Genomic DNA, 23,087 nt, shown 5'->3' on the forward strand with positions numbered 1-23,087 from the left:
ATAACTGAACATCAGCAGAAGAGGACTCTTTAAAGTAGAGACACTACATACTGATATACACCTGAACATCAGCAGGAGAGGACTCTTTAAAGTGGAGACACTACATACTGATATACACCTGAACATCAGCAGGAGAGGACTCTTTAAAGTAGAGACACTACATACTGATATACACCTGAACATCAGCAGAGAGGACTCTTTAAAGTAGAGACACTACATACTGATATACACCTGAACATCAGCAGGAGAGGACTCTTTAAAGTAGAGACACTACATACTGATATACACCTGAACATCAGCAGGAGAGGACTCTTTAAAGTAGAGACACTACATACTGATATACACCTGAACATCAGCAGGAGAGGACTCTTTAAAGTAGAGACTACATACTGATATACACCTGAACATCAGCAGGAGAGGACTCTTTAAAGAGAGACACTACATACTGATATACACCTGAACATCAGCAGGAGAGGACTCTTTAAAGTAGAGACACTACACACTGATATACACCTGAACATCAGCAGGAGAGGACTCTTTAAAGTGGAGACACTACATACTGATATACACCTGAACATCAGCAGGAGAGGACTCTTTAAAGTAGAGACATTACACTGATATACACCTGAACATCAGCAGGAGAGGACTCTTTAAAGTAGAGACACTACATACTGATATACACCTGAACATCAGCAGGAGAGGACTCTTTAAAGTAGAGACATTACACTGATATACACCTGAACATCAGCAGACATGTAAAAAAAGATCTAGTTTTAGTTGACTAATTAAAACAAACTTGAAAGAAATCAAATACATAGTGTTGTTTTTCCTTTGTTTATATTTATTATGATAATTGTTGAATGCAAACTTTGTAAACAAGGTAATAAAGTATGTACTGAAGTAGCTTTAAGTCAGTGTATTGATCAGGGCAGAGCCAGGTGAGCTAAAGTCACTCAATATGAAGGTAACTAGACAAAAACAGGAGGAACAGACGAGAAATAATTCTAGTGTTGTTTTTAATTTAAATGTATTTGTATTGAATGTTGTTATTAGTTGAATTCTCAGATTAAATCTCTGGTGACTTGAAATTAAAAGTAAGAAGTTAAACGTAGACAGGAGAAACAAACGTAAAATAAATCAACGTGTCAGTATTGTTATCATTATAAAACGTTTTTTTATTGATTGACAAAACTATACTTTAACTTAACAAGTAAACAATGGACTAAACATAAATATAGAAATGTACTATTAAATAAATATGACAAATATAAGATACATATACAAATTGACTATTAACCAAACATGATAAATATAACATAAATATGAAAATGAACTATTCAATAAATATGAAAAATACAACAAAAATATGAAAGTGGATACTATAAACTAAACATGACGATATAACATAAACCTGATAACTTGTAATGACTAAATGTTCCTCTTATTTAAGGGTACTAGAAGCAAAGGAATAGTTTATTTCTTTTAAAATTAAGGTTGTTTTTTTGCCCCTAGTGGCTAAAACTGCACATCACTGTGAGTCTCTTCTGGAACCTTTGTTGATGTCTAACCAGATCTAATAACTGTTAAGTGTTTAAATATATATCCTGACTGGCTGTGAGTATATGTTGTTGCTCACTCACTTTGAGCTTTAGACTTGAAATGTTTTAATGTCTTATTATTTTTGTTGTTGTGAGTTTGTTTTTTAAAGTTTTTTAAGTTTTTAAAGCCGATGTCAGGGCTGCCTTTGAGTCTCATGTTTTCCTTTTTAGTCATCGTTGACGTTTGGGCGGATACAAGAAAAGGAATTGATTAATCTTCTCCACCGTGGTGTTGTCCTCCTCTGCGTTGGGGATCGGCTCATTGGTTTGCTCAGGTGGATCCACCCTCACTTCCTGTTCCACCTCCAACTCCACCTGTACCTCCACAAGCTCCTCCTTCACCACGCAGAGTGCCTTTGGTGGTTTTTTCAGCTGTTTCTTCAGCAAGGCGGCAATCTCTGCATCCTTCTCCTCAACACAACGTTCCTTCTGTTGTTCCAGTTCCTGGTTTCTCTCATGCGAAGCAACTATCTCTGCATCCTTCTCCTCCACACAACGTTCCTTCTTTGTTCCAGTTCCTGGTTTCTCTCATGCAAAGCAACTATCTCTGCATCCTTCTCCTCCACACAACGTTCCATCTGTTGTTGGAGTTCATGGTTTCTCTCATGAAACGACTATCTCAAAATGTTTCACCTCAAGAAAACGCAACTTCTCTTGTTTGAGTTCCTGGTTTGTCTTTTGCAAGGCAGCCATCTCTGCATCCTTCTCCTCAACACAGGGTTCTTTCAGTTGTTTGAGATCCTGGTTTGTCTTTCTCAAGGCGGCCATCTCTGCTTTGTCCTTCTCGTGCATCTTGAGGAGCTTTCCATATTTCATGTTCAGTTCCTCATTCTTTCCGCGCAAGACTTTCTGCTCAATTTCCAGGGCATTCATTTTCACATCGTGCCTAACTTCTGGTTCCACTTTCACCTCCACATCCTCCTTCTTGTCCACCTTCACCTCCTCCACCACACAACGTTCCTTCTCTTGTTTCAGTGTTTGGTTTTCCTTCAGAAAAGTAGCTATCTCTGCATCTTTCTCCTCAACGCAACGCAAGTTTTGTTGTTTGAGTTCCTGGTTTGTTGTTTGCAAGGCGGCCATATTTGCCTCCTCCTTAACACAACGCTCCTTCAGTTGTGTGATTTCCTGGTTTCTCTCACGCAGAGCAGCTATCTTTACAGCTTTCTCCTCAACACAACGATCCTTTAGTTGTTTGAGTTCTTGGTTAGTCTTTTGCAAAGCGGCCATCTTTGCATCTTTCTCCTCAACACAACGCTCCTTCTCTTGTTTCAGTGTTTTGTTTTCCTTCAACAAAGCAGCCATCTCTACACCTTGCTCCTCAACACAGGGTTCTTTCAGTTGTTTGAGTTCCTGGATTGCCTTTCTCAAGGCGGCCATCTTGGCTTCAACCTTCTTGTGTGACCTCTGGAGGTTTCCGTATTTCATGTTCAGGTCCTCATTGTTGAAGCGCAAGATGTTCTGCTCAATTACCTGGGCTTTCACGTTCACATTGTGCTTAAATAGCAACGCTGATTTCTCTGTATATGCGTTGAGCATCGCTTCCTTATTTTTAGCGCCTTCAATCTCAAGCTTATCCCTTAAAGTCCTTTCCTGCTCCAGCAACAACTTCATTTCCTGATTTTCTTTTTGCAGAATCTCGAGCTTGGCTGCCAGCTCATCTCTATTGTTCATCTCCATCTCTACTGCTGTGACAAAATGACCTGTTGTTTAGCAAACTAAATGTAATTGTTCGACTGAATTAACGTCACAAAAATCCCACAAAAGTTGAGTTCACTTGTGAAGATTATCTCGCTAAAAAAACTGTAAGTATCCCTAATCTCTTCAATGATCTGACACTAGCTGGACAAATTCCTTCTGCCTTCTGCCTAATTCTCTGATGCTCTGATGAATTCACCGTCACAGCCAGGTCCTGCAAACTCCTAGAATATCAATGCAGAATTCAGAATTCTACATGAAGGCAACAGATGATGTCATCATTCTGAAGGTTCCATTCCAAATAAGGAGTGAAGGACATCAGCTGACAGGAAGTAAGAATGGAACCATGCTGTTGCCTAGCAATGCAATTGTGTTTAGATAAAGACATTTCTATTTTGATATGTTTCAAATTTTTGAAATGTTTATTTCTACTCTTTTAATTTCTAATTATGTGCAATGCCTTGTTTTTATGCTGCTGCAACGCAAACATTTCCCAATTTGGGATAAATAAAGTACATCTTATCTTATGTAATAGGAACCAAAAATACAGTTACGTTGAAGTTGCACTCAATTGCATTTTGATGAAGTGCCATTTTGAATAAAACTGTTTTTTAGAGGATTAATACACATTAACTTCAATGAAAACATTTCTCTACTAAAATATTTTTTTATGGTGATTAATTGTCTCTTTGTTGTAATTGTCTGTCTCTTTGTAACTGTTTTCCATCTAATTGTAGGACTCTTTAAAGTAAAGACACTACATACCGATATACAACTGAACATCGGCAGGAGAGGACTCTTTAAAGTAGAGACACTACGTAGAGATATACACCTGAACATCAGCAGGAGAGAACTCTTTAAGTAGAGACACTAAGTACACCTGAACATCAGCAGGAGAGGACTCTTAAAGTAGAGACAACTTCATACTGATATACACCTGAACATCAGCAGGAGAGGACTCTTTAAAAGTAGAGACACTTCATACTGATATAGCACCTGAACACCAGCAGGAGAGGACTCTTTAAAGTAGAGACACTATGTAGCGATATACACCTGAACATCAGCAGAGAGGGACTCTTTAAAAGTAGAGACACTAAGTACAACCTGAACATCAGCAGGAGAGGACTCTTTAAAGTAGAGACACTTCATACTGATATACACCTGAACATCAGCAGGAGAGGACTCTTTAAAGTAGAGACACTTCATACTGATATAACACCTGAACATCAACAGGAGAGGACTCTTTAAAGTAGAGATACTACATACTGATATAACACCTGAACATCAGCAGGAGAGGACTCTTTAAAGTAGAGACACTTCATACTGATTACACCTGAACATCAGCATGAGAGGAACTCTTTAAAGTGGAGACACTACATACTGATATACAACCTGAACATACAGCAGGAGAGGACTCTTTAAAGTAGAGACACTACATACTGATATACACCTGAACATCAGCAGGAGAGGACTCTTTAAGTAGAGACAATACATACTGATATAAACATGAACATCACAGAAGATGACTCTTTAAAGTAGAGACACTACATACTGTATACACCTGACACATCAGCAGGAGAGGACTCTTTAAAGTAGAGACACTACATACTGATATAACATGAACATCAGCAGAAGAGGACTCTTTAAAGTAGAGACACTAACATACTGATATACACCTGAAACATCAGCAGGGAGAGGACTCTTTAAAGTAGAGACACTACAATACTGATATACACCTGAACATTAGCAGAAGAGGACTCTTTAAAGTAGAGACACTACATACTGATATGAACATGAAACATCAGCAGAAGAGGACTCTTTAAAGTAGAGACGACTACGTACTGATATACACCTGAAACATCAGCAGGAGAGGACTCTTTAAAGTAGAGACATACATACTGATATAGACCTGAACATCAGCAGGAGAGGACTCTTTAAAGTAGAGACGCTACATATCAGATATACACCTGGACATCAGCAGGAGAGGACTCTTAATAAAGTAGAGACACTACATACTGATATACACCTGAACATCAGCAGGAGAGGACTCTTTAAAGTAGAGACACTACATACTGATATAAACATGAACATCAGCAGAAGAGGACTCTTTAAAGTAGAGACACTACATACTGATATGCACCTGAACATCCAACCCAGTCTCACGGCATTTCGTGTTCACCAACACGATTTTTAATCTATTGATTCGTGTTCACCAACACGATTTGCCCCTTTTTTTCGTGTTGCACAGCACGATTTTAAAAGCAATGTATTTCTACTGGTAATAGGCTTGTTTGAGACACATTGCGGCTCGCCTCGAAAGTAGACGAGAGTAGCCGATCGCAGCCGGGGGAGGTGTCAAAAAGATCGTCTTAAGTCGGACAGCTCGGACTCGGAGTCGGCTTGACTGGCTGGGTTTGCAATGGCGGAAATTCCATTTGACCCACTGTAGACAAAGGTGATCTGCATTGCTTTATATAGGTGTGGTTAATTCAGTCATGATGATGAACCACACCAGTGACTGGGTTCCATCATTAGAAATGCTCCTCCCTCTTAATGTTTGCAAAACTGATAGGTGGACAGGCTACAAAGGATCAGTCCCTTCAGATCCGCACACATGAAGCCTAATGAGCATGAATTGAACAGACCTGCTGCTGTGTTTATTCTTTAGCTGCCACTTTAAGCTTTATGATGTGTACAACATGGATGTAATTTGATTTAATCTTGCCATTTTAAATGATGTATTCAATAAATAAGGTTGAACCAAATCATTACATTACAATATATTTTATTTTAATGATTTGGTTTAACTTAAAGAGAAACTTTATTGTTATTGCACAGATTGCAGGTACTGAGACAACGAAATGCAGTTTAGCTTCTAACCAGGTGCAACAAGCAGTGAAGTGGAAAGTAATGTACACAATCTACAGAATAACATATAGAATGAATTAATGATGAATAAACAGTGGGGTATGAATTAGGGCTGTGGCGATACACTAATCTCACGATACGATACGATACACGATATTCAGCCAACGATACGATATATATCACGATATTCAGCCAACGATACGATTCGATACGATTCGATATAATTCGGTACACTTATATCATTTTCTGAAAGATTTTAAAGGGACAGTGGGATTTTGGTGACATCTTGTGAGTGTTCCATTGACTTGGATTGAATTAATTCAACTGAAAACTGAAAGCATCAAGTATACAATATATGGCTTTGACAGAGCGTCTACAACTTGCAAATGCTGGACAAAATGAATCAAAAGATGTGGTGAGAACATTTGTTTCATTTATTGAAACAGTGCAAACTGTAGCTGTAAAGTGCAGTATCACAATGGACAATGGAGAATGAAAAGGTGCAGCAGGTGGCCGAACACGGGGGATTTGAATGGGACTTGTTAGAAATTAAAATCAATGTTTTGATGGCATAAAGTACCTTAAACATACCGTCAGTTTAAATGCTGTTTTATACTGAAAAAACAGAAGTTGTTGTGCACAACCAGTGGTTGAGCTTTTATTCTGAAATCCTTCATCTCCGGTTAGCATTTAGCATGTGGCTAATATACAATTTCCTTTTGAGGTGAATTTAGTAGCGATATGACACGGAGTGTTGCACATCGAAACCTACTGATTTCAACACTACAACTATAGACGTCGAGATATTATTATTGCTGAATATTAAATGAAGGTACAGTTTATTTGAATACGTTTGTTTACAGACGTGGGGTAGCATGAGACAACATTCGGAACTACCGGAAATGATACCAGCCGTGAGGTCTTTTTGGAGTATTGATTACAGCGTTTAAAATGTATTAAATGAAAAGTCATGAAAGAGATAAGGAGGAGAAAAGGCATGTTTAGTTATATATTTAATGTGCAATGTCTGAATCCTCTGTAATGCGAACATTGGAGACGTGGAGGGCCGATCCCCAGCAGCGCCAACCCGCCCACAGGGAGGATTCAGCAGAGGATATTTAACAGCTGGAGAGGTGGAGCTCGCTCTCTTCCCTTCGCTCACGAGAGCCAGAACACAGCTGTTTTTCTGACTGAACCATCTTCTGCTTGTAACATTACCGCGCTTTTATTAATTAAAGTATACATTTGAACATTCTCAGAGACTCAATCAGTCTCCTTTTTAAAGCTTCTCTCCTGGACGCGAGTATAACGAACACAGTTATCAGACTTAATGTATCGATACCCGCGGCTGAAATATCGATACTTTCTCGGAAAACTAAATATCGATATATATCGCAAGATCGATTAAATTGCACAGCCCTAGTATGAATACACTAGATATCAGCCTGAGAGCAGTATGAACAGTGTGTATTAATACACTAGATATCAGCCTGAGAGCAGTATGAACAGTGTGTATGAATACACTAGATATCAGCCTGAGAGCAGTATGAACAGTGTGTATTAATACACTAGATATCAGCCTGAGAGCAGTATGAACAGTGTGTATTAATACACTAGATATCAGCCTGTGAGCAGTATGAACAGTGTGTATGAATACACTAGATATCAGCCTGTGAGCAGTATGAACAGTGTGTATTAATACACTAGATATCAGCCTGAGAGCAGTATGAACAGTGTGTATTAATACACTAGATATCAGCCTGAGAGCAGTATGAACAGTGTGTATGAATACACTAGATATCAGCCTGTGAGCAGTATGAACAGTGTGTATGAATATGCTAAGATATATAAAGTATGAAAACGGTAAGCAGTATAGTATAAAATATATAGATATTAATTTCATGATGATAAACATTGTGGAACAATGATGAAAAATGGGAATGGATGTGGCGACGTAAAACTGACACAAAACAACAACAAACTTTTGCTAGCCAATGGGAGAGCTTCATCAGCAGCACGTGGTAAAAACCACCAATGAGCGCTCAGCTCGAGATACCAGCGAGCCGTTTCCCATCAAGCATTTCGCTTCCGCAGCTCGTGGAGAGCAACTGCGCCAACTCGCCTCGCCTCGCTCTCAAGGCTGCGGGCGTCTTTGTCCCGCGAGATTTCAAAGTCTCATGTGGGCGAGCCTCCAGAGCAAGTCGGACAAGATGACTAACCATCATGCAACGCACTAGCAAGACGTTGATCGCAACTGCGCAGGTCTGCGCAGGTCTTGCTAGTCTCAAACACGCCTAATGTGTTTCGTGCCTGCAGGCTGCAGCACGTCTTTTTCTCCGGTCGGGTCGTGGAAGACCGGAAGCTGTGTGGTTCATAAAAACATGTTCTTACTCAATATCAAGCCACAATTATTGCTTTTATTTTAAATCGTATAATTTCGGACTTTTGTTTCCGTCTGTGAGGAAAATAAATGGGGCTCAGAGCCTCAGGATACTGAAATCTGTATTTTTTAAATCTTTTTTTCCTTCTAATTTGTTATTCTTTTCAAAGTAACACACTGTTATTTACTCACCAATAACACACAATTATCCTTGCTTTTATTTATTGGTTTAATTCCATAATCTCGGGCTTTTTTGGCGTCCGTCAGGAACTGAATTTCAAAATAAATATAACCGGAAACAGACATAGGCATTTCGAGCGATTACCCAAGATCCTCAGCTATGGTTTTAAGATCGCTGATTGGATGTGTTAGCCGCAATGCATGCTGGGATTTGGTGTTTATATTATATGAAATCCGGAAAACATTTTAAAAGTATAAAATAATACTTAATTCCGAGTGCTCTTGCTTTTCTCTTTGAAAGTCATCACATAACGGCATTGTAATACACGGTTCGGCTGCATTACATATTACAGATCTGCCGTAGTTCTTTATTTAGAGAGCCCTGATGAGAAGACCTTTGGAAGAACTGGAAGAAATGGCGCCGAAACTGAATACTTGACGTGGATCATAAATATATCAACAATTAAACAACATCTTCAATTTCTCTTCACACAATACGTCTCCTTGCAGTATCAACACTAATTCGGCTGACTTTTACATTTGATCTAATTCATAGATAGGTTATATTTACACCATAACGGTGCACAGCTGATAGAAAAGGACTGTAGTTTTTAAAGATATTACTGATTTTCTTTGAATATCAGAATGTAAATACTGAGTCTGAAATAGTATAGCAATATGCTGTAAAATGATGTGAAAGCATGCATAAAACTATACATCTTCAGATGTTGTACATACACACCAATAATACAAAGTTATTATGGCTGTGTGCACCTTGTGTGCACCTCCTAGTGGTTAAAGCACGTTATTGAATTATTGTTTCTATGTGTTATATTTGATTAAAAAAATATTAAGAGTACATACTTTCATAGGGGGAAAGTATAAATATAGAAATATAGAATATAAAAAATCAAGAAGATACTATAAGTGATCTCTACAATAAAACAGTTTAGTGCAGGATGTACAAAGATATTAATAGGAGGAGGTGCAAAACAGAAAAACGGATTAACCTTTATTTAAACATTACATATTAAATATTAAGCCTGACAAAGTAATTAACGTCTAATATATTGCTTTCCTGCAATGTTATCCCACTATGTTGAAGCACTTATTTTAACTGATATTATACACATGAATTATACTCTTATGTATGTAGATAGAATAAGAAATGTGCAGAATATGACAGTTGAATGGTGGAGGTACACACATATTGATAGATGTCTTGTAATGCACTGTTGAGGAACCTGTGACCCAAGTTTTTCATTCATTGCATAACTACACCGTAGTTGTGTATGATATGTCAATAAACCTTTGAAAATCTTGAAAGGGATGTGCAAAATAGCCATAATATATAGTCTTTAATTAACTATTAGTAGAGAATAACGAGTAATGAATATACTTTACAGTGTGAGAAAAAGTTTTTAGAGAGTACTTGTCCATGGACAAGTGAGTTTGGCAATTTACTTGTCCGAATACATTTTTCAATTGTCCAGAATTGACAAAAATTGGGGCCACTGGAATCTTCTTCTTCGTCATCGTATTTTTTACATTTTCCCACGGTTTTTACAACACCGCTAACGTAAGTGAGCGGTAAGATTTTACTGCATCACACATAGGGTTGGGTATCATTTGGATTTTAACAATTCCGGTTCTGCTTTTCGATTCTGGTTATTTCCGGTTCTCGGTTCCGGTTCTTGGAGAGGATAAATCAGTCCCATGACAAACTGGGAGAAAAATATATTTATGAAAACATTAAGTCAAATCTGTATTCCTATTTACAAATCACTTCATACTGTTGAATTTCTTACGGTTATTGAATACAATTATATAAAAATAATCTCTGCATTGTTTAGTTAGTTCTAAGTGGTGCAGTCTGAGAATGTACAAAGACTCCAGCTCATTCAAAACTCTGCAGCTAGACTACTTACGAATACCAAAAGGAGGGAACACGTTAGTCCTGTCTTAGCTACTCTACACTGGCTTCCTGTAACTTCTAGAATTGATTTGAAGGTGCTTCTCCTCACATACAAAGCTCTAAATGGACAAGGACCCAGCTACATGGCTGACTCTCTAATGAACTACACACCTGCCAGAACACTGCGATCATCAGATGCAGGTCTATTAGAGGTCACCAGAAAGAGTCATAAGAAGATCGGTGATGCAGCCTTTGTAAACTACGCCCCACAACTGTGGAACATGTTACCCAACAATATTAGGGAAGCCAATACATTAGGCATTTTTAAATCTCTTTACCAAAGCATTTTACTGATTTTACACTATTATACTGCACTATTCTCTGTGATTGACATTGCACTATTTCTCTATGTTTTATTCCCCATGTTTTTATTTTTAATTATTTTATCCCACTTTATGCTTTGCTCTTGCTGCTTGTTTTACACAGATGTTATGTCTTGTTTTTTACTGATGTAAAGCACTTTGAACTGCAATCCCCTGTATGAAAGGTGCTATACAAATAAAGTTATTATTATTATTATATTTATAGCCTATAGGCCTAACGCTTTTCTACAACTCAAAGACACTTGCACGCTTACACATGTCCTGCAATACACATGCTGCAGCTGCCCAGCTGCTCACTGTTTGTAAAAGTTAATAAATAGCATTTCAATAATGTACTTTATATACCCTGCTTCATAAACAATACTGACATCCCTGTGCTCCTCGGAGCCTGGGGGTCCGGGGATGTGAGGACAGCACGAGGACAGACAGGGAGGCTGCTTCACTTCATAAAGGAAATGGTGGTCAATATTAACAACACAGGAGCTAAAACGCTTAATAACCTTCATTACGTGTTAGAGAGAGAACATAAGACAGTTTGACAAAGATGAGGCTGTTAAACGGGCAGCGGATCCGCTGTGTGTAGAGAGAGAGAGAGACGCTGAGCTGCACCGTGCAGCGATCAGCTGATACGGAGCATCGAGAGAGAGAGCTGCAGTCCGCGGGGCTCGGCCTCCTGTCCTCACAACTCTTATTAATCCCGGTACCGGACAATTGTTATTTGTTCCTACTCGGAACCGAGTTTTGCTTCCCAACCCTGCCACTGTGCTACACTTCCCGCCCCGCCCCCGTCTAAAAAATTCTAAACGAACAATGGCTGACACGGACAATTTGCGAATGAGTTCTGCCTTTTGTAAACTGAATGTATCAATAATTTGTCAATACATCGGGGCGAAAAACGTCACTTGTCCGCCGGACAAGTCAATTGAAATATCTACTTGTCCGATATTGTAAATAACACGTCCCGGACGGTGGGACGTGTACTTTTTCGCACACTGCTTTATTACTCGTTTCCATTCATGTCAATTGCAGATACATGTTTAGTCTTCTCAAGCACCAACTATCAAATATCTCTCCTGATTGTTGGCACTTGACGATCACCTTCCCTGAATTTTACTCAGGTGTAACTAAAGTCTGATTTAGGGGTTGTTTATATTTCACATCATTAATCAGAATCTGCAAAGTAACTCAAATAAATGCAGTGGAGTAAAAATACCAGGTTAACCTCTGAATTGTAGTGGAGTAGAATTAAAAAGTAGCAATGAGCTGTCATGTGGGTATACGGCATTAATATAATGCTGCGCATTATGGACACAAGTGATTTACACCCATTTATTAATTATATGTTTTACATTTGATAACACCAATGTGTTTAATAATGGCAACTTCTAATTGTGGGAAAAACGAAAACGTTCAGTCGAGACGTCCCATAGAACATTTTGTGAAACACAATAGCCAGCATGTGTAGTTCTGGGGGGGCGTTCGATTCCAGTTTTGGATAGTCTGGCGTGGTTTCGTTCCATTTCACACAGCTGTTTGACGCTCTGCGTAACCTTACGGGGACTGTAGTCCTAAACGATAGCTGGGGATTATGGGTAGTGTAGTGTCTTCGGCCATCCTAAACTCAGAAATGTTGGCAGTAGGCTTGTTTGAGACTAGCAAGACCTGCACAGTTGCAATCAACGTCTTGCTAGTGCGTTGCATGATGGTTAGTCATTTTGTCCGACTTGCTCTGGAGGCCCGCCCACATGAGACTTTGAAATCTCGCGGGACAAAGACGCCCGCAGCCTTGAGAGCGAGGCGAGGCGAGTTGGCGCAGTTGCTCTCCACGAGCTGCGGAAGCGAAATGCTTGATGGGAAACGGCTCGCTGGTATCTCGAGCTGAGCGCTCATTGGTGGTTTTTACCACGTGCTGCTGATGAAGCTCTCCCATTGGCTGGCAAAAGTTTGTTGTTGTTTTGTGTCAGTTTTACGTCGCCACATCCATTCCCATTTTCCATCATTGTTCCACAATGTTTATCATCATGAAATTAATATCTATATATTTTATACTATACTGCTTACCGTTTTCATACTTTATATATCTTAGCATATTCATACACACTGTTCATACTGCTCTCAGGCTGATATCTAGTGTATTAATACACACTGTTCATACTGCTCTCAGGCTGATATCTAGTGTATTAATACACACTGTTCATACTGCTCTCAGGCTGATATCTAGTGTATTAATACACACTGTTCATACTGCTCACAGGCTGATATCTAGTGTATTAATACACACTGTTCATACTGCTCACAGGCTGATATCTAGTGTATTAATACACACTGTTCATACTGCTCACAGGCTGATATCTAGTGTATTAATACACACTGTTCATACTGCTCACAGGCTGATATCTAGTGTATTCATACACACTGTTCATACTGCTCTCAGGCTGATATCTAGTGTATTCATACCCCACTGTTTATTCATCATTAATTCATTCTATATGTTATTCTGTAGATTGTGTACATTACTTTCCACTTCACTGCTTGTTGCTCCTGGTTAGAAGCTAAACTGCATTTCGTTGTCTCAGTACCTGTAATCTGTGCAATAACAATAAAGTTTCTCTTTAAGTTAAACCAAATCATTAAAATAAAATATATTGTAATGTAATGATTTGGTTCAACCTTATTTATTGAATACATCATTTAAAATGGCAAGATTAAATCAAATGACATCCATGTTGTACACATCATAAAGCTTAAAGTGGCAGCTAAAGAATTAACACAGCAGCAGGTCTGTTCAATTCATGCTCATTAGGCTTCATGTGTGCGGATCTGAAGGACTGATCCTTTGTAGCCTGTCCACCTATCAGTTTTGCAAACATTAAGAGGGAGGAGCATTTCTAATTATGGAACCCAGTCACTGGTGTGGTTCCTCATCATGACTGAATTAACAAACCTATATAAAGCAATGGAGATCACCTTTGTCTCCAGTGGGTCAAATGGAATTGGTGGTGCTTCCACTGCGTGATGGACAGGGAGACATCACTGTAAGAGTCTCACAAGACATTTCCCAAAGACTACAAAATGGTGAGTAAACAACTAAATTGCATTCCAACAATCTGGATATGATTTTAAATGATGTAAATTATTTTTCAGATAACAGTTTAGCAGCTGCACTTATGCAGCAAGCAAGGGCTGCAACAAATGCACAAGGTAATCTATCATTTAAATCAAAAATGGTATTGTCTTTTAATGCAAATCAAACAAATGACATATTCATGTTTATTGTAAACAAATATTTAATTTTCTCTCAATCACAGTCCCTTTAGATCATGTCATTCTCCATACAATACATGTGGGATTTCTATTGCATCCACTTCATCTGCAACGAAAAACGCCAACGCAATTTCCGCCATTGCAAACCCAGCCAGTCAAGCCGAGTCCGAGCTGTCCGACTTAAGACGAGCATTTTGACACCTCCCCCGGCTGCGATCGGCTACTCTCGTCTACTTTCGAGGCGAGCCTCAATGTGTCTCAAACAAGCCTAATCGCAATGATGCTCGAAATGTCCCTTATAGGCCTACGTCTGTTTCCGGTTATATTTATTTTGAAATTCAGTTCCTGACGGACACCAAAAAAGCCCGAGATTATGGAATTAAACCAATAAATAAAAGCAAGGATAATTGTGTGTTATTGGTGAGTAAATAACAGTGTGTTATTCTGAAAAGAATAACAAATTAGAAGGAAAAAAAGATTTAAAAATACAGATTTCAGTATCCTGAGGCTCTGAGCCCCATTTATTTCCTCACAGACGGAAACAAAAGTCCGAAATTATACGATTTAAAATAAAAGCAATAACTGTGGCTTGATATTGAGTAAGAACATGTTTTTATGAACCACACAGCTTCCGGTCTTCCACGACCCGACCGGAGAAAAAGACGTGCTGCAGCCTGCAGGCACCAAACACGTTACCAGTAGAAATACATTGCTTTTAAAATCGTGCTGTGCAACACGAAAAAAAGGGGCAAATCGTGATGGTGAACACGAATCAATAGATTAAAAATCGTGTTGGTGAACACGAAATGCCGTGAGACTGGGTTGGATATTTACTGACGTAATTTATGTCGTAGAAAAAAATATTACAATCTCTTCAGCTTGTGTTAACCACAGACCTTATTTTAGGATAACAACCATTCAGAAAACAATTGACGTAAAGGCCAGGGAACAGATATGCTAACATGTCAAAATACTTCCTGGTTTCATGAAGGTTTAAAACATGTTTACATACCGTGCCTCACCACCGCTCTCTTCTCAACTCCTCCCCTTCCATTGGCCTTCCTCTCTCTCCTTTCCCCTCCTCCTCCTCCTCGTCTTCCTCTTCCGACGCCCTTAAATCCACGAGGTTTGCCCCGCAGGGTGTTGAACAGGAAGACAGTTTGTCTCCGGGCCTTGCGGATCATGTGACAGACGAGCTGGAAGACAGCCTCGTAGCAGTCTCCAGGCTCGCTGTCCAGAGTGGAGTTCGAGGAACATCTCGCTCGCTGCTCCTGCATCAGCTGGTGCTCCCGCTGCTTGGTCTCAGAAAACTGGGTGGCGATGACCACGAGGCACAGGTTGATCATGAAGAAGGAACCAATCTGAGAGAGGGAGTCAGGAGACATATCGTTATACAAGACCCAGTTATTGTTTATTCCAAATAAGAATACCTTTATTAGTCCCAAGGAGGGGACACTTGTTACAGCGGAAAAGATCCACAGACAGCTTCATGTTAAAGGGGACCCTCTTCTCCATGTCTCCTCTACATCAACATGTGTCCCCTCTTCTCCATGTCTCCTCTACATCAACATGTGTCCCCTCTTCTCCATGTCTCCTCTACATCAACATGTGTCCCCTCTTCTCCATGTCTCCTCTACATCAACATGTGTCCCCTCTTCTCCATGTCTCTTCTACATCAACATGTGTCCCCTCTTCTTCATGTCTCTTCTACATCAACATGTGTCCCCTCTTCTTCATGTCTCTTCTACATCAACATGTGTCCCCTCTTCTCCATGTCTCCTCTACATCAACATGTGTCCCCTCTTCTTCATGTCTCTTCTACATCAACATGTGTCCCCTCTTCTCCATGTCTCTTCTACATCAACATGTGTCCCCTCTTCTCCATGTCTCCTCTACATCAACATGTGTCCCCTTCTTCTCCATGTCTCCTCTACATCAACATGTGTCCCCTCTTCTCCATGTCTCTTCTACATAAACATGTGTCCCCTCTTCTTCCTGTCTCTTCTACATCAACATGTGTCCCCTCTTCTCCATGTCTCTTCTACATCAACATGTGTCCCCTCTTCTCCATGTCTCTTCTACATCAACATGTGTCCCCTCTTCTTCATGTCTCTTCCTCATCAACATGTGTCCCCTCTTCTTCATGTCTCTTCCTACATCAACATGTGTCCCCTCTTCTTCATGTCTCTTCTACATCAACATGTGTCCCCTCTTCTCCATGTCTCTTCTACATCAACATGTGTCCCCTCTTCCTCATGTCTCTTCTACATCAACATGTGTCCCCTCTTCTCCATGTCTCTTCTACATCAACATGTGTCCCCTCTTCTCCATGTCTCTTCTTCATCAACATGTGTCCCCTCTTCTCCATGTCTCTTCTACATCAACATGTGTCCCCTCTTCTCCATGTCTCCTCTACATCAACATGTGTCCCCTCTTCTCCATGTCTCCTCTACATCAACATGTGTCCCCTCTTCTCCATGTCTCTTCTACATCAACATGTGTCCCCTCTTCTTCATGTCTCTTCTACATCAACATGTGTCCCCTCTTCTCCATGTCTCTTCTACATCAACATGTGTCCCCTCTTCTCCATGTCTCTTCTACATCAACATGTGTCCCCTCTTCTTCATGTCTCTTCCTCATCAACATGTGTCCCCTCTTCTTCATGTCTCTTCCACATCAACATGTGTCCCCTCTTCTCATGTCTCCTCTACATCAACATGTGTCCCCTCTTCTCCATGTCTCCTCTACATCAACATGTGTCCCCTCTTCTCCATGTCTCTTCTACATCAACATGTGTCCCCTCTTCTTCATGTCTCCTCTACATCAACATGTGTCCCCTCTTCTCCATGTCTCTTCTACATCAACATGTGTCCCCTCTTCTCCATGTCTCTTCTACATCAACATGTGTCCCCTCTTCCTCATGTCTCTTCTACATCAACATGTGTCCCCTCTTCTTCATGTCTCTTCCTCATCAACATGTGTCCCCTCTTCTTCATGTCTCTTCCACATCAACATGTGTCCCCTCTTCTTCATGTCTCTTCTACATCAACATGTGTCCCCTCTTCTCCATGTCTCTTCTACATCAACATGTGTCCCCTCTTCTCCATGTCTCTTCTACATCAACATGTGTCCCTTCTTCTTCATGTCTCTTCTACATCAACATGTGTCCCCTCTTCTTCATGTCTCTTCTACATCAACATGTGTCCCCTCTTCTCCATGTCTCTTCTACATCAACATGTGTCCCCTCTTCTCCATGTCTCTTCTACATCAACATGTGTCCCTTCTTCTTCATGTCTCTTCTACATCAACATGTGTCCCTTCTTCTTCATGTCTCTTCTACATCAACATGTGTCCCCTCTTCTTCATGTCTCTTCTACATCAACATGTGTCCCCTCTTCTTCATGTCTCTTCTACATCAACATGTGTCCCCTCTTCTTCATGCCTCTTCCACATCAACATGTGTCCCCTCTTCTTCATGTCTCTTCCTCATCAACACGTGTCCCCTCTTCTCCATGTCTCTTCTACATCAACATGTGTCCCCTCTTCTTCATGTCTCTTCTACATCAACATGTGTCCCCTCTTCTTCATGTCTCTTCTACATCAACATGTGTCCCCTCTTCCTCATGTCTCTTCTGAATCAACATGTGTCCCCTCTTCTTCATGTCTCTTCTGAATCAACATGTGTCCCCTCTTCTTCATGTCTCCTCTACATCAACATGTGTCCCCTCTTCTTCATGTCTCTTCTACATCAACATGTGTCCCCTCTTCTTCATGTCTCTTCTACATCAACATGTGTCCCCTCTTCTTCATGTCTCTTCTGAATCAACATGTGTCCCCTCTTCTTCATGTCTCCTCTACATCAACATGTGTCCCCTCTTCCTCATGTCTCTCCTCCATCAGCATGTGTCCCCTCTTCCTCATGTCTCTCCTACATCAACATGTGTCCCCTCTTCTTCATGTATCTTCTACATCAGCATGTGTCCCCTCTTCTCCATGTCTCTTCTACATCAACATGTGTCCCCTCATCTCCATGTCTCTTCTACATCAACATGTGTCCCCTCTTCCTCATGTCTCTCCTCCATCAGCATGTGTCCCCTCTTCCTCATGTCTCTCCTACATCAACATGTGTCCCCTCTTCTTCATGTATCTTCTACATCAGCATGTGTCCCCTCTTCTTCATGTATCTTCTACATCAGCATGTGTCCCCTCTTCTCCATGTCTCTTCTACATCAACATGTGTCCCCTCTGTGGAAAGAGACTCTGAAAGTTTCAGGAACAAAGATTTTCTCTCTTTTTGATCGATTTCTATAAAAACCTGTCTGAAAATGAGCTGATCAGATTTTGGCCACTTTATGATGTCATCACGATGTGTTGTCTTGTGTAACCATTAGCCAATCAGCAACAAAGTAACCCCCCCCCCCCTTATCACCTGAGTCTCCTCCTAGATCATTGAGTTATTTGTAACCAAATGTCTCTCAGAGGGGCGTAACATCTAAAGTAACAGACAGAGAAACAGGGCTGAAACAGAGGGGATTATGGGTAATGCTGCAATGACCTGGGATATATTGATGAAAACAGTATAATGGGGGACCTTAAACTAACTAAATGGATCTAAGATCCTGAAGAAGGAACCGATCTGAGAGAGAGAGGCATTCCGTTTCAAAGACCCAATGATCACGTATGTGTGAAGTCTGAAAACACTTGGCGGTCAGCTTCTTCCACGAAGTCACACTGACTAAACTCTCAGCATGGGTTTATCTGCTGCTAGCCTGTTCGCCCACTTGGCTGGAAATAATGCAGTATGGTTACAAACAAAGCTGTGCAGATTGATGATACTGCAATGTGACTTACTCTTTTCTTGAGATTGAGTATTTCGCTAACAGAAAAAACCTTATCAGCAGAAAATAATAGTGTCTTAAAGCTGCTGAGTCAGATTGCACCTCAAACAACAATTAAATCCCAAGTTACGGTTTCTTTACTTCCTCTACAGACAAACACCATTGTCAAATTAACTCATAAATCACAGTTTCAGTGTAAGCCGGCTGCCTGCCACTCGTCCTCCAGGACAGTGTTTTTCAAAGTGGGGGCCCCGACCCCCCGGGGGGCCGCCAGGGGGCACCATGGGGGTCACGCAAAGTTTGAGGGAAAGGGGAATTTTTTTACATATGTATTTTTTAGATGTTATTAATAGCTGCATATCTATCAATATATGTGTCCTTTGATGCCAATCTTTTAATATTTTTTATTTATTCATATTTTATTTTATTTTTTTGTTTTTGAATCGCACGACTGCCCTTTAAGCCAATCTGAATCGAGCTGCCGCTACTGAGCGTGAAACTGAGTATCTGCTCAGCTTTTGGAGCGAGTGAGAGCGAGTGGATATTTCGCTCTGCAGCTGGATGAGAGCACGGATGCAGCAAATATTGTTGTTTATATATATGGATATAAATATGTTTATTGTTAATATTAATGTTCAATATTATATATAATATTATTAAGGCATAAGTAGCTTTAAAAAATGCTAAAGATATATGTTAATTGTTCATATTACTGTTCAAGATTATATAATATTGTAAAGACAGAAATCACTTTTAAAATGCTTTAAAGATATGTTTACTGTTGATTTTATATTGTGTTAAGAATGTTTATAACAGAAGACACAATGAATGTAATGAATGACAAACAAAAGATAAATACAACAAATGTTTGAAGAATAACTGATTATTAATTATTAATACAAATATATATTAAGACAATGTATTAAGCTGTATGGTTAATTAGTCATATTTTCCATCATAATGTACTCATCATTTAAAAAAAGAATTGCAACAGGGGGGGGGGGGGGTCCCCGCCAGAGGATAATGATATATGGGGGTCCTTGGCATTGGCAATGTTTGGGAACCCCTGCTCTAGGAGACTTATCATGTATTTAAATTACACTATAAAGCGACGCCGATCATCGATCTCCAGTGACATGTCTTAATAGTGTGTCCGTCTGAACATCTTCATTGGGCTTCTTGGAGATACAACAAACGCGGTTTTCTAAATGTTTTCATGTGATTGCCGAAATCTTCAGAATCTGTATTTACCGCCGTTACATCAAATGTTTCCCCCCAAAAGTGAGCGGGCCGTCATTTCGCCCAGAAGTGACGCATGTGTTGCTCTCATCTATAGATGCTGTTGTTTTCAATCTCAGAGAATTCTCGAATGGAAGGCAAAGAAAAGACCACATTCACAACGGACAAGCATCGCCTTGGGTTTAGGGATTTGATCCAAAGCCCAAACGTGTTGTCACGTACTGTACTTTACAAAGACTAGGACTACAGTACAGGATGCCATTTGGCACAGCCCTGGTTCACAGATCAAACCCCCATCGAGTGTCTCCATAGCATGGATGTTAGATGACTCACAGTTGGAGTACTTCCACCAATTGGACGGACATTAAACTATCTTTGATGAATCATCAGAACACCCTTTTGAACAGTTCACAGTAGAGCAACTGTTAGGGATTCATTTTGTCTTTACTTAAGATATTTGACCTTTCGGCCTGTTGACGTTTTACAACCGACCCCTAAGTCTGTTATCTGTCTTAGGGAATGGGAAGTCTTTGCTATTGCTGACATTACCAGTTTTATGACCGGTCAACTCTCGGTCACAAGAGCCATAGAGTCAGATGAGTGATTCACGGTACGTCCACACAGCAGCTTTTCAAAAATATTGAAAATCTTGGAGCTGGGTGTGTCTGACAGCTTGGGGATTTTTTGCGAGCAACGCGACCAACAACCAATCACATGAATGTCCCGCCCCCGACATACAAAGCAAAAAACCCCGGGGATTTTATGGGAGCAATATATATATAAATAAACTCCCCAAACAGGCGAAAACCTACCAGTTTCCCCCACTGCCTCTGCCACCTCCCTCCATGCTGGTTCCTCCGGTTTGTATCCCGTTAATAGTTCTTGTCGTAAAGAACCGGGTGATTTGCTACCGTAACTTCTCGTTTGGAATATGAGGAAAGGAACTGCGGTCTGGTTCTCCCTGCTTACACGCGGTTTGATTGGCTAGCGCTTGTACTGGCAGATTTGCATAAACGTGTTTGATTGGCTGGCGCTTCCAGCTCAGCTTCAAAAGTTGAACATTGCTCAACTTTTGAATCCTGGAAATCCTGGAAATCTTCGCTTCGCTCCCCCACAATGCAGTTTGGCGAAAAGCGAGGCAAAGTGACGGCATCCCCATTCAAAGTCAATGGGCAGAGAAGCGTTGGAAGATTCGTCTAAAGCTGCTGTGTGGACGTACCGTCAGTGTCTCCAGGTGCTCACGGATACCTTCGCCAATATGCTGATTAGCTCTCGGTAAACTAGTTAAAGGTCTACCAAGATGCGAGGCTGGTCAGAATTGACATGACAACCCACCCGGGCAGTCAGAACTTTCTGCTGCTGTGACTTGTGATGTGAATTCTCCGGCCGATGCTTGTAACAAACAGCCAGTGTTTGACATCAGAACTCCTGCTCGTCCCGTGTCTCTCTGAGTGATAATGTCAACTTTAAATGGGATTTTAAACTCAGGGATAAAAACTCCAATTCCTCCAAACCTTAAGGTCACAGCAGATTGAGAAGTCCTTTTGTGTTTGCAATCAACAACATCATTCCTTTTGTTGCATGTTTCCATTATATGTAATGTAATATTCCATTCCCTACACGCTTAATGTGAACACTATCCTGCTTTACATCGCGTCAAACGCCTTCAATAGTGTTTCACAGTCAGAGTTTATTTATGTGTTATCTTCACGGTCTACTGTGTATTTTCAACTTATTGATGCCGTTTTAATTCTATTTTGAGATGTTTAAATTCTAGAGTTATTTATTTCTACTTATGTGCAACGCCTTGTTTTGTTTTTTATGCTGCTGCAACGCAAACATTTCCCAATTTAGGATTGAATAAGTACCTCTTATCTCATCTTAACTAAATGCCACTACATCCTACACACTGGACCTTTTACTGAAACCAAAATGTACGTCTTTGTGGAAAATACCTAGGTTTCGGAGCCAAACTGGAGAATGTATGTTCACAAGTGTGTCGGAAAACGGTTAGATCTTTTGTTTTGCTTTCCTGTACGTTTGATATTTAACACAAACTCTCTTTATAGCAGTTTTAACAGAAGAAAAAGTCCCCGAGAGAAGCAGACCTGATGTGGAGAGAGGGAGAAGGCTCTCTGCGATCAATAGTGATTGTGAGCCTGATAACCCCCTCCTGCTCCTCCGCTGTGACCAAGACTACTGAGGAGCCGGATGTGTGTGTGTAGGTCGATGTGTGTGTGAGCCTGAGTGTGTGTGAAGCTGCTCTTCATTGATCCAGAGCTTATTTGTGGGCAGACCGGCTGGTGTTCATGCTCTCTGTTCTGGAGGTCTAAAAAAGCTCCCAGCGGCCGATCAGCACAAATCCCCTCAACTATTTATACCCACACTCTGCTGCAGCCGCTGAAACACAATTAGATTGAGTGTGTGTGTGTGTGTGTGTGTGTGTGTGTGTGTGTGTGTGTGTGTGTGTGTGTGTGTGTGTGTGTGTGTGTGTGTGTGTGTGTGGTGTGTGTGTGTGTGTGTGTGTGTGTGTGTGTGTGTGTGTGTGTGTGTGTGTGTTGTGTGTGTGTTAGGGCTGTACCCGAAAATCAGAATATCCGTTCGTTGGAGTACTATTCGGGTTTCAATTTCGTTATTCGGATATTCGTTTTTTTTTTTTTTTTTCTTCTTTTATTTATTGAAAACTCCAATATCAACGTAAGAGCTTGTGCCTCTTCGGGGGGTGCT

General features: G+C 40.4%; 1 protein-coding gene across 1 annotated transcript in view; it reads right to left on the minus strand.

Annotated features, from left to right (window-relative positions):
- Nucleotides 1-23,087, minus strand: part of LOC117453336 (voltage-dependent T-type calcium channel subunit alpha-1I-like) — a 294,731-nt gene that overhangs the window by 174,916 nt on the left and 96,728 nt on the right. The window contains 1 exon segment of the mRNA XM_071204189.1: nt 15,296-15,644. Within this exon segment, the coding sequence (XP_071060290.1) occupies nt 15,296-15,644 (349 nt within the window).

The sequence above is a fragment of the Pseudochaenichthys georgianus genome, chromosome 1 (genome assembly GCF_902827115.2).
Source record: "Pseudochaenichthys georgianus chromosome 1, fPseGeo1.2, whole genome shotgun sequence".
NCBI lineage: Eukaryota > Metazoa > Chordata > Actinopteri > Perciformes > Channichthyidae > Pseudochaenichthys > Pseudochaenichthys georgianus.